General features: G+C 39.8%; 2 protein-coding genes across 2 annotated transcripts in view; both read left to right on the top strand.

Annotated features, from left to right (window-relative positions):
• The window catches only part of LOC116677317 (uncharacterized), a 6,268-nt gene extending 1,448 nt beyond the window's left edge, over positions 1-4,820 (top strand). Inside the window, exons 2-5 of the mRNA XM_032507882.1 lie at positions 1,903-2,161; positions 2,466-2,499; positions 2,774-2,960; positions 3,872-4,820. Of these exons, the coding sequence (XP_032363773.1) occupies positions 1,903-2,161; positions 2,466-2,499; positions 2,774-2,960; positions 3,872-4,227 (836 nt within the window). The 3' untranslated portion in view covers positions 4,228-4,820. The remainder of the gene's footprint in view (positions 1-1,902; positions 2,162-2,465; positions 2,500-2,773; positions 2,961-3,871) is intronic.
• Positions 4,821-6,155: 1,335 nt separating this feature from the next.
• On the top strand, positions 6,156-10,218 carry LOC116677251 (cytochrome P450 2G1). Its single transcript, XM_032507854.1, has 9 exons — positions 6,156-6,404; positions 6,496-6,658; positions 6,849-6,998; positions 8,341-8,501; positions 8,615-8,791; positions 9,094-9,235; positions 9,354-9,541; positions 9,626-9,767; positions 9,972-10,218. Exons 1-9 carry the CDS (start codon positions 6,234-6,236, stop codon positions 10,151-10,153), a joined length of 1,476 nt encoding a protein of 491 aa, XP_032363745.1. The 5' UTR covers positions 6,156-6,233; the 3' UTR covers positions 10,154-10,218.
• Positions 10,219-11,626: the final 1,408 nt, after the last annotated feature.

The following is an 11,626-nucleotide window of genomic DNA, read 5'->3' as shown; positions in this document are numbered from 1 at the left end:
CCCCCCCCCCCCCCCCCCTTTGCAAAACCCACCTGTCCACCTGATCTTTAATCCCCTGTAGGGAAAATATGAGCCAATTCTTCCTGTCCATCAACATGTACTCTCCATCTATTATCATTATTAAACAATGGACGGCTGTCTGGGACACTTACAATCTAACACCATCAGATGTGTCCCGCCTTGAAAACTCGCAGTATGTGTAAAAAACAGGTTTTATTTCTACATAAAAGCAAGATGGCTGGTTGAAAAGACAGGAAGACTTACAGTAGAGTTATAATTACTCACATGTAACTGTCACACCTAATGCTGCACTGAAATCTGTTGTCTGTCTAGTTTACTTTAAATTGTTATGAGATTCTCTCCCTCCTCCCTCCCCCCTCCCCTGCATTTGCTTGTTTCTGTCATTGTGTCATTTTTTTATATTCCGGTTTAGATAAGCCCTTACTTGGGTACATGGATGTGAGAGTGACATTTATTAAAATAATTGTTGATGACAGACATGATTATACAGCTCATTTGCCAAGGCTGTAGTTTGTGTAGCATATTGTACTGTATGTTGTTGTATTTGTAATAATCTTGTATCATAATAGTTATCCAATTGCATTGACGATTTGGACTGGATTTAATTAATCTTTTAATGGACTGCAGTCCAAATCACAGCCTACAAAAATGGAATCAACGCACAAACAACTAAAGGAGGACTCGACAACAACTGAACATTTTAAAATTTCAGGTGTTTTTAATACTATACAAAAATGAATAACAGCAAATGGGGTGGGGGGGGGGTAATATTGGCAGTCATTTAAAAGATTATTGATAGTTGTTATTCGTGCTAGCAGCTCTATGAATGGGAATGTTTGTCCATCAGTTGGTTCACTACTTTGGTCCAGACATTCATGGTCCCAGGAGGATAAATTACAATGATTTTGGTGATCCTCTGATTTTTCTTCATCAGGCCAACATTTTTTTAATCTAATATATTTTAATATCTGCAGCACTGATGTTCAGCCCATGCTCTATTTTGTGTTTTCTGCTAATAGGCAAATGTAGAACTAGGTGGTAAATAATCAAATACAGATATAATCAAAAGTATTACCTGTAAACCATCAGCGTGTTGTCATGCTAGCGTTAGCATCTAGCTCAACCCCCCGCCCCCTCTGCTGATCCACCTTATAAGTCTGATCCAAATTGTTTTTGACTTAAGAACAGATGGAAACATGGTTTGGCTAGGATAATCTCTCTAAGATTTTACTTTCTAAGAAAAAATTGTTTTCCACTTATGACGAGCGAACAGGTTTTTTATCCGTGAAACAGATGGGAGGAAATTTTTTGCATCTGTGAAAACAAGTGATTACAAAAAGTTTTGGCAGGGGAATTTGTGTTTGTTGTACTCAATTCAGGCGGCTGAAGAGCACCACTACCCAATATTCTAAAAACTATGGTTCTTAACAGGCATTCCTGTCAGTCATGGGATATTTAAAATACATTTATGGTCAAAAGAGAGGTCAGAAGAATGTATAAAGAGAGGCAGGTATATGGCATAACTTGCTAACACAACATATGGACGTTGTGCATGGATAAATTAAACATACCTGGGAGGAAATGTTCATGTTTTTAGTCCTGTGTAGAACAGAACATGGGTTCAGCTTGTCGTGGCCAAAATTTGCATTACAACAACAAACACAAAAGAATTCACCTGCTAAAGATGAAAAAAAAAGAAAAGAAAATGTATCCTAAACCCCCACTAAAAAAGAAATCTTAGACTTTCATGTTAATCTTTTGTCACACTCACCATAAATCATCCAAGATAAATGCATTATCTGACATTAACAAAAGCAAAGACACGTCAACCAAACTCCACCTCCTACAGACATGCCTCCCTCTGTTTCTTTTTTGCTGCAGGGGGGTTCATGTTCAAGCAGTGGAAGGAAAAGTACCTCGTGCTGACCCTGGAGGGGAGCCTGTTTGTGTGCCGGGATGCAGATTCCCCTCCAGACCAGGTGGTAGCACTACAAACCAACTGTGAGTCGATTGCCGAGGGACGAGAAATCCTTGACCTGCCCAAGTTACCTCCAGGGGGCCGGAGGGACTGCTGCTTCGCCCTCATCCTGCCGCAGAACAAGTTCCTGCTGCTTCTCACTGACAGCCCAGATGACTGCAAGTGGGTCTCTCTCTCTTACAAAAACACACACCAATGCATGTCCTTTGCTCCACTCATTATCAGATGTTAACTGCACATTGTGACATATTGATACACACACACACACACCGGAACTGCCTTTACCCCACTTATCAGATGTTAACTGCACATGGTGACAAACCGCACACACACATGTTGGCATTTAGATCTCCTTTGTCCCACTTACAGTCAGACAGGTTCATGCACTTTCCCTTTGTGTTGCAATAAGAATCTACAGGCCTGGATCTGGTTCTAAAATAATAACTTGTCATTTTACCTTTCACAGTATGTGGCTGGCTTTGATCAGGAAAGTGAGAGAGGTGAGTCAGCATTTTTGACATGAGTCTGGTCCTGCTGTTGCTTCATCCAATCAGCCTTATTTTCATCTCTTCATCTCAACAACTCACCTCTCATGTGCTTACATTCTACATACTGTAGGCTGTGTAATAATATCTGAAAATATATCTTTCTTAAAAACATGTAATATCTACAAACATGCAAAGGAATTTAACTGGGTGTTTTCACATGTGAGGCTTCTGTGTTACTGTGTAATTTTGTGATATGATAACCTTGGTTTTGTCTCATTTTTTTAAGGGTGTCATGTCACCCCTGACTCTTCAGAGACAGCGCAGCATCACTCCTTGCATCACCGACAGAGACCCCCTGCCCGACTCCTCCAGTGATAAAGACTCCGGGTCCCCCAGGGTTGGCGAGGGCACTCCTCCTCTGTCTCGAGTCACTGAGCGGGGAGGCTCCTTCAGAGACAAAGGCCCAAACCAAGGTCCGATATCAAATTATCATGTAATAACTCACAACTTAAAGCTACATTAGGGGGTTAGAGTATGGTGGCTGAGAGAGCTCAATGCAAAGTAATGTGGGTTATTTTCATCACTTAAACAACAGGATGAACTGTTACATTTAAACTACATTTAAACTACTGAATTAGGAAATATTTACCAATTTGACAACACATTTGTGGCATAAAGAAACACACATAAATGCATTTACCAATGACTGGTAAAAGGCTACCACCTAAAAGTATGTGTTCATCTGTTTTAAGTGTTTATAGAGAAATCTGACCATGACAAACTGAGAGCATTTCTCAATTTTTTATTTTTTTTTGCTGTTTTTGTTTTCCTAAATGTTACACATATCAAAGCAATGAACATGTTTTCCCAAAGATAACACAGTAGGGGCACTGGGGTAGCTCAGCTGGTAGAGCGTGCGCCCCATGTACAGAGGCTCAGTCCTCCCCGCAGTGGCCATGGATTCAGTTCCAACCTGCAGCTCTTTGTTGGCTGTCATTCCCGCCTCTCTCCCCTTTATGTCTAAGATGTCTTGTCAAGTAAAGGCCTAAAATGCCCCAAAAAAATCATCTTAAAAATAAAGTAAGACACACAGCTGGATTAAAATCCCCTTTAAGTAAGGCTACAGAGTGTGCTCTCTCAGCTGTGGGAGAACTGGAAGTGCAAAGCCTAGAGATCCAACACACAGGCTGCAGCTGGATATACTGTTGGCATTGTACAGTAAAGTTTTTATGGCTGACATGTAGCAAGTAGTTTTCTGCTTACACATGGAAAAGAACCGACTGGCTCAAAGTCTGGATAATTCCTTAATTTGGTGTATTTATTGAAACAATCGTCCATTTAAATATATATATTATTGATATTATTTTTCAAATGACTTCTACAGCCACTGGACCACGGCGGTCTCTGCGCAGTGTCTCTGTGGCCCCCCCTCACCGAATGTCAGATTGTCTTCGCCATGGCAACAGCAGCGATGCCCGGGCGGTGAGGGCGGTGTGCCTGCTGATGGGAGGGGCAGCGGCCTCCTCTGCTCTGGGCTACATCAACTCCTGCTCCCCTTCCTCTCCCCTTGCAAGCAGAGCCCCAGAGATCGCCCATGGCACAGGGGGCTTCTCCGAGCTCCCCGCGGGGGGGTCCTTCCACGCCTGCAGCCAGGATGTCGACTCTCCTCACTTCAACAGCTTCGACTTTGAAGGAGACTCCGACTTTGATGCATTTGACTGTGGAGGATTTGCTTTTTAGTTTTGATCAGAAAAAGAGAGCGAGAGAGAGAGAGAGAGAGGGAGAGAGAGAAAAAAGTTTGAAAGATCTTATCTTCTCTTTAAAGTCCTTGTTTTGCTATTCCTTTATATTATAAGGGCATTGTTATTAATTAATCACTCGTTTGTTATCTATGCGTCTTATTGTTTGATTTATAAATTAATGAAGGTGTTCTTCCTGGCTTTATGCCCATGCTCCTCAGGTAAATCATTCATGATCCTGACTCCTCTGAACACTGTCTGTCTGTGTTGTATCAGTCTTTCCATGCCACAGGACGGCTTTAGGTTAACTGAGTGAGCTGTGCAATGATTTCATGACAGCAACACAGACGTTTATAGGGAAATTTAAACGGTTGTATTTCTCCACTTTGTCTCATTTTTGTGTTCATTTTATACTTTTTTTAAACATTTGTTCTATATGAATACTTTCTCCTCATCCACTTTCTCTCCGTTCCATTGGCTCAATTTCCTTTTGTCCTGCGTTCAGAAATCACCCCCATTACCCGCCACCATACTAGTATTTTACATGAAATGCAGTCCAAAGGTGAAGTCCTAATAAATACTGCTGTCACAATTGCTGCGCATCTTTCTCTTTACATCCATCTGCTGTTTGCTGGCTGGCTGGTTTGGAGCAGCAGTGCACACAGCAGGCCAAGGCCAAGGAGGGACGATGAAGCAGATTTGCACAAGAGAGGGATATGCAGAGCCTGAACGGCTGTGTGTGCTCATCTGAGATTGTGTTTCACAGCAAAAAAATAATCTCTGGGGGTTATAGCTCATGTGCTTGATCAGTGGCATAGTCTAATGTATTATAGTGGGTATACTGTACTTTATATAAACATGTTGGGCTATATAAATGGGGGTCTGGGTGTCCTCCCCTAGGGTTATTTTGAGCATTTCCTGCATTCAGATACACATTTATTCACCAATTTATGGTGGAATACCTTTTATTTAGCCTAACAAAGAAAAACAGATGACACTTCAAAATATATCAAATATAATAGAAAGTATGTTGTTGTGTGTCAATGGGCATTTTTAGTGCAAATGCAGACTTTACTCAAAGTCTTGTTTAAATGTCTAATCAATCGAAACAGGGATTTCTCTACAGTCTTATGTGGTGGACAAAGGTCCCGCTAAACACTGTCTTCTAAAATTTTTATAATTTTATTCAAATTCATGCATGAGTGCTGTTGGTCCATGAATATTTTATTCAAATTTTGTCTAAAAAACTAACTGAGGCCAAATGGCCTAAACAAAGCAATGGGTTTGCAGTCAAAATGGAAAAAGAGTGTGAAAGCTGTGTTGGATTGCTTAGCACATTTATCCCTCTCTTTTCAGCCACGTGATTTAATCCTTATCTCTTTCTAATGGCACGCAAAATAAACATGGAATATATTACATAACCAGTCAACATCAGACGAGTGCATGGTGGCTGCTGTGAGAACTTCGTCTTGTGTTGTTTATTGTATGGCAGTAAGGCTTGAGCCTTCAGTTTGTGTATACCGCAATGATTGTAATATTTGCTGTGCAGACATGTAGCATATTTCTAATCATCAAATTAATTCAATCAATCTTTTAGTGAAGGATTGCATGTAAATCTAGCCCTGACTAATGGTCTTCCCCGGGTTTTTCATTTTTAAAACAATGCCGGCATGACAAAACATACCCCAAAGTTAAAGCTTCTGGATTTTCAAATGAACTTTAAAACACTTTTATTCATTTCTGCCAATTTCTTCAAAATCAACCTTGGGGAAGAGAAAGACAACTTTTGTTTATATAGTTAAAGTCAAATGTTTGCTGTCTCATCCTCGGTCAACGCTGGCTTTTAGTCAATGAAAATAAATGAGGTGAAGGTGTAGGTAAACAGGAGAGTCACGTGGCTTACCTGTGGCCTAGAGCAACTCCCTGTTCAAAATAAACACAAAGGGAGTATAAGAGAGACATCTGTTGACCAGCGAAGAGTCAAAGAGACAAAGTGTAACGACCATTATGGACTTCTTTGCGACCGTGATCTTGTCGGTGCTAATCTTAGCTCTGGTGTGGTTATTTCGAGTCAAAACCAGTAGGAAGTATCGTTTGCCTCCAGGACCCTTTCCACTTCCTCTCATAGGAAACCTGCCAAATCTGCAAAAAGATGCACCTTTTAAAAGCTTTCTCAAGGTGAGAATGTATTTTGCACTTATCACATTGATTTAAGGTTGTATCAATCAAAAAGAATGTTTATTGTCCTAACTAGTCACGTCTTTTCTAGTTGAGTGAAACCTATGGTCCTGTGATGACATTGTACCTGGGATGGGAGCGGACGGTTGTTCTGGTGGGATATGACGCAGTGAAGGAGGCTCTGGTGGACCAGGCCGATGACTTCACAGGCAGAGGGCCACTGCCGTTTCTGGTCAAAGTTACCAAGGGTTACGGTAAGCCACTTCCAATCTGTCATCTCTAATAATAATAATAATAATAATAATACATTTTATTTAAAGACGCCTTTCTTGGCACTCAAGGAAGCCGCACAGGGAATTCATAAATCTCATCTCTGTCAATGGTTTCCTGCCTGCATGACTCTTTATATAGTTGGTACAAAAAGCACACATTTTCTTTTGTCAGGTTTGGGGATCAGTAATGGAGAGCGCTGGCGTCAACTGCGACGTTTCACACTGACAACGCTGAGAGACTTTGGTATGGGACGCAAGGGGATGGAAGAGTGGATCCAAGAGGAAAGCAAACACTTGAGGCACCGCATAGACACATTCAACGGTGTGTTTTTAGCCGATGTTCTAAGGGCACACATTTCACAATTGGTTGATGTGAAAGAGGGTTGCTGCATCTGTCAAGTTAAAGGGTAATTTCTTTTTTTTGTTCAACCTGGACCCTATTTTATTAAGTTTTTTACGTGTAAGTGACTGATGGGAACTACAATCTTTGAAATTGGTTTAGTATTAAGCAAGAATGATACAACTTTGCCCTACAGGATTACATTGCAGACCGGGCTGCAATGTAATCCTGTAGGGCAAAGGTGCATTGTCAATTTTGTCCACTAAAAGGGCTGTTTTTACCACTGACAGGCTCGGATTGTTATTATAAGTCTCTGACAACATTATGGAAAGGATCCCTATAGAGACAGGCCTTTTTAAAACCTCTTTAGGACCTTTTTGTTAAACCAGAAACAGCTCTGAGATTGCTAGCGCTAAACCCACTAGACTCCATTTAAAATACTACTTTTACCCTGTATGGAGCCCACATGTTTTCACATGTAAATCGATTAACTGTGTTTATTTCATCGAAAACTAGAGTTGGGATTATTGGAAAAACGGCTTTTCATAGTTTTATTTAGTTTCTGTTGACAATGAATGAAGTGTATTTTATGATACTAAAATTACTGTTTTTTTACATGGACTCTGGTGGGTTTGGCAAACACATTTTTGCAGATGTTTTTATGTTTAAAAAAGGGATCTTTGTCTTTAACAGAAAGGTCCACCTCCTTAGAAATCCTTTACATAATGTTGTCAGAAACTTCGAACATTATTCTGAGCCTGGTGGCAAAACAAGCACTTTTGGTAGGTGCACATTTGCCCTACTAACTTACGTTGTATCTTGTTGCGCTCATTGCCAACAGCAGCGGCCTTGCTTACATACTAGAGTAATGTCAAAGCACTAGCAGTAAATATTCTCACTAGAGGCAATCAACGTATTATTGTGAATGTGATGAATATTGAATTAATGTTTTTTACATTTTATAGTGATCAACAATAGTTAATAATTGATTGAAGTGTCTAAAATTAAAACGGTTGTCACCTAGGAACCAGTCTAAACACCCAGATAACTTCCAAACTAATGTTTCTGGCATTTAAAAAGTACTGACATGACAGGATCCAAGTTTTGATAAACCAAAATTATTGTTTAAAGATGGAAACCTTTCTCCCAGGTCAACAGCAGCTTGTTAAAATGTCCAAAGTCAGCTGCACAACGTTTAAACTCCAGCAAAGAATCTCAATCACAAGCAGCTTCAATGGCCAAGCAATTGTGAACGTGTACAGGGAAAAGTAGTCATCTGTAGACAGAAAAATAAGTCCAACTGTGTTTTCCTCCTCTGCTCCAGGTAAGCCATTTGACCCTACGTTCTTGTTGAGCCGCACTGTGTCTAATGTGATCTGCTGCCTGGTGTTTGGCCAACGCTTCAGTTATGAAGACAAGAAGTTTCTGCACATCCTCAACATTGTATCTGAGGTTGTAAACTTCATTAGCAGCCCTATGGGTCAGGTAAGCGGAGGTGGGAGCCACGGTATCATGTAATCATGTATCATGTAACTCATATAATTTTCCTATCTCCTGAGAAACCAAGCTGCAGTTTGCTGTGTGCTTCCTTCCCACAGATGTACAACACTTTTCCCTGGCTCATGGAGCATCTGCCTGGCCACCATCACACAGTTTTTAAAATGATTGAGGAGATGAAAGATTTTGTCAGAATGAAGATCCAAGAGCACAAAGAGACACTGGACCCCAGCTCCCCAAGGGACTTCATTGACAGCTTTCTTATCCGAATCAATCAGGTTGGAAAAGATCATTTGTTTTGTTTAGGGGGACGCAAGACCATACTGAGTAATATAACTTTCTTCCTGGAGTTTCTCCTTTGTCTCCATCAAAATAAGCCTAAGTGTTGCCTTGGTATAGCTGTGGCAGATCTAATTTCTGGAATAAAAGCATTTATAATATATAGTACAATAATATATATTATTCAAATGATTCAATTTTAAGAAAACAAAAGCCTGAGTGGGCTTCCGTCGCCTGCTGCTTGAAGTTTATTTTAAAATGTTGTGCACCTTATCGTACTTTTAATACTTCGTCCTCTCAGGAAAAGGACATTCCCACAACTGAGTTCCACCATGACAACTTGGTCCCTACGGTTTTGAATTTATTCATGGCTGGAACAGAAACCACCAGCAGCACCATCAGATATGGCCTCAGTGTGCTGATCAAATATCCCAACATACAGGGTAGGTACTCTGAAGACAAACACACGTTGTTTTGCTAGTTACATAATGGTCAACAACTGAATAATCCTGTATCTGCCTAATACCAGAGTGGAATTACTTTTTGCTTCTTCCTGCACAGAGAAAATACAGCAAGAGATTGACTCTGTGATAGGGCGAGGCTGTTGTCCCAGCATGGAGAACAGGAAGTCCCTCCCCTTCACAGATGCAGTCATTCATGAGATTCAGCGCTTTCTGGACATTGTCCCCTTGAGCCTTCCTCACTACACACTCCAGGACATCTCTTTCAGGGGTTACACAATCCCCAAGGTACTGTCGATCCCAAGATATCATTTTCACGAGAGAAAAAAATGCATTATTAGCATACACTAACATCGTATCTTGTCTCAATAGGATACTGTGATTATTCCCTTGTTGCACTCTGTGCTGAAAGATGAAAAGGAATGGGCGACTCCCTGGTCCTTCAACCCCCAGCACTTCCTGGACCAGAATGACAACTTTAAGAAAAATCCTGCTTTCCTGCCATTTGCAGCGGGTAAAAAAATAAAGTTCTCAGCTAATTAATTTTCAACCTCATATGAATGTGTCTTTAATCATAGTTTTGTTTGTGAGCGTGATTTATCCATGACTAATAACGGGTCATTTTGTGTTGACATACTTACCCATTGCCCCTTTATAAGTACAAGCAATTCTGTTTTTAATCATAAACTGCTTTGCTTGTTATTGTGTGTCTTCATAGGGAAGAGAGCCTGTGTCGGCGAGTCTCTGGCTCGTATGGAGCTTTTTATCTTCCTGGTGTCACTGCTGCAGAATTTTACCTTTTCCTGCACCGAAGGTCCCGACAGCATAAACCTCATTCCAGAGTACAGCAGATTTGCCAATGTTCCTCGCAGGTACCAGATCATCGCCACGCCGCGGTGAGAAGAGGAGCTCCACTCAGAGAGTCAGTCATTATTGAAGCACTCTGAGCCACTCACAAGGATGACTATGCACCACACGTATACAACATACATCGCTTTATTGTGACACAGCAAAGTTTGTGTTAAAGTTCACGTTTGCTGTTACCTGGCTAAAATATGCAGCAGACCAATCGTACTCAAAATGTAAGAAACCGCATCATAATGAATCCTCTTCTTGCACTTTGCTTTGGTTGTCTTTTCATAGGTCTATATTTTTCTTTTTGTATATATTTGAATCAATATTTGGTTTAAATGTTAATGTAAACTGCTTTCCAACAAACCAAAAATAAAATATATTACTGCAATAAAAATGTATTGGTGCATTACTACTAAACATACAAATGGCAAGAAATGACTTCCTGCTGTGGATGAATCGTTTCCTATATGGATAGGTAGGTATTTTCTTACATATTACATACATATTACATTACATATTATGTGGTTCTACATAAAATGTTATTGGAAAAAGAGCTATCAAACAAGGACCTTTATCCTTTTAATAGGGTTCTATAAACCACCTATATCAAGATTTCATTTAGTATCTTTGCATTGTTACAATTTCCTACAAAAGCCAGACTTTTAAATACGTTACTGCAATATTCCTGCTGCATTATTGTGTGTGTTGCATTTTCCTGCTGTAGATGTTAAGGTTGTGCTCATTTTAACTTCTTTATATACTGTTGTGTAATGTCGTCATTACTCAGAACTCCTCAAGAGGGAGAATGGAACTACGCACTATGAATAGGGGAATTCACACATAAAGGAACACTGTATAAGGCATTGAGATTTACAACAATATGCTAATGCATTGTTATGTGAGAGTGTTTATTTTCCCAACAAATAAACAAACAAATAAACAAACACATATATAATTCAAACCAACAATAATAATAAGGATAATAATAATAATAATAATACATTTTATTTGTATTTCTCTTTACATAACAGCAATGTCAAAGTGCTACAGAGCATACAATAATGCAATTAAAACAATCTAAGTCAATAATTAAAAGTTTAAAAAAAAAATTAGAAAACCCTTTAACATTTCCAAAAACACAACAGCAAAGCAAAAATCCAGAGTAGCTAATGCAGATTATTAGCCAGATGTTTATGTTTTAAATTCATAACTTGAAAACAACTGAGATCTTGTTAGTACACTGGTCTGTCCAGGGGCAATTTTAGGATCAGACCATTAGGGGGGGCTCAGCCCCTAATGACAATGTGACACGGATACAACTTCTTTTTCTTCTCTGGGGACTACCAACGTTAAAATTCACAATCGCACTCCTGCTCTCCCTCTGACAGATTAGATAGAGCAAGACTCAGCAACACAGGATATTAACCCTTGTATGGTATTCGGGTTAAATTGACCCATTTCAAATTTTTCCAAGAAGAAAAATGGTACAAGTTACATTTTTTCTACCTGAAAATCAAT

This window comes from Etheostoma spectabile, chromosome 3 (genome assembly GCF_008692095.1).
Source record: "Etheostoma spectabile isolate EspeVRDwgs_2016 chromosome 3, UIUC_Espe_1.0, whole genome shotgun sequence".
Classification (NCBI taxonomy): Eukaryota; Metazoa; Chordata; class Actinopteri; order Perciformes; family Percidae; genus Etheostoma; species Etheostoma spectabile.
This window is presented reverse-complemented; position numbering and strand designations above follow the sequence as displayed.

What these genes read in the sequence shown, in the direction of transcription:
- LOC116677251 (XM_032507854.1), top strand. Translation starts at nt 6,234, where the DNA reads ATGGACTTCTTTGCGACCGTGATCTTGTCGGTGCTAATCTTAGCTCTG. An exon ending in CCGCATAGACACATTCAACG is followed by an intron (nt 6,999 to 8,340) that starts GTGTGTTTTTAG and finishes CCTCTGCTCCAG; the next exon opens with GTAAGCCATTTGACCCTACG. An exon ending in TTTCCTGCCATTTGCAGCGG is followed by an intron (nt 9,768 to 9,971) that starts GTAAAAAAATAA and finishes GTGTCTTCATAG; the next exon opens with GGAAGAGAGCCTGTGTCGGC.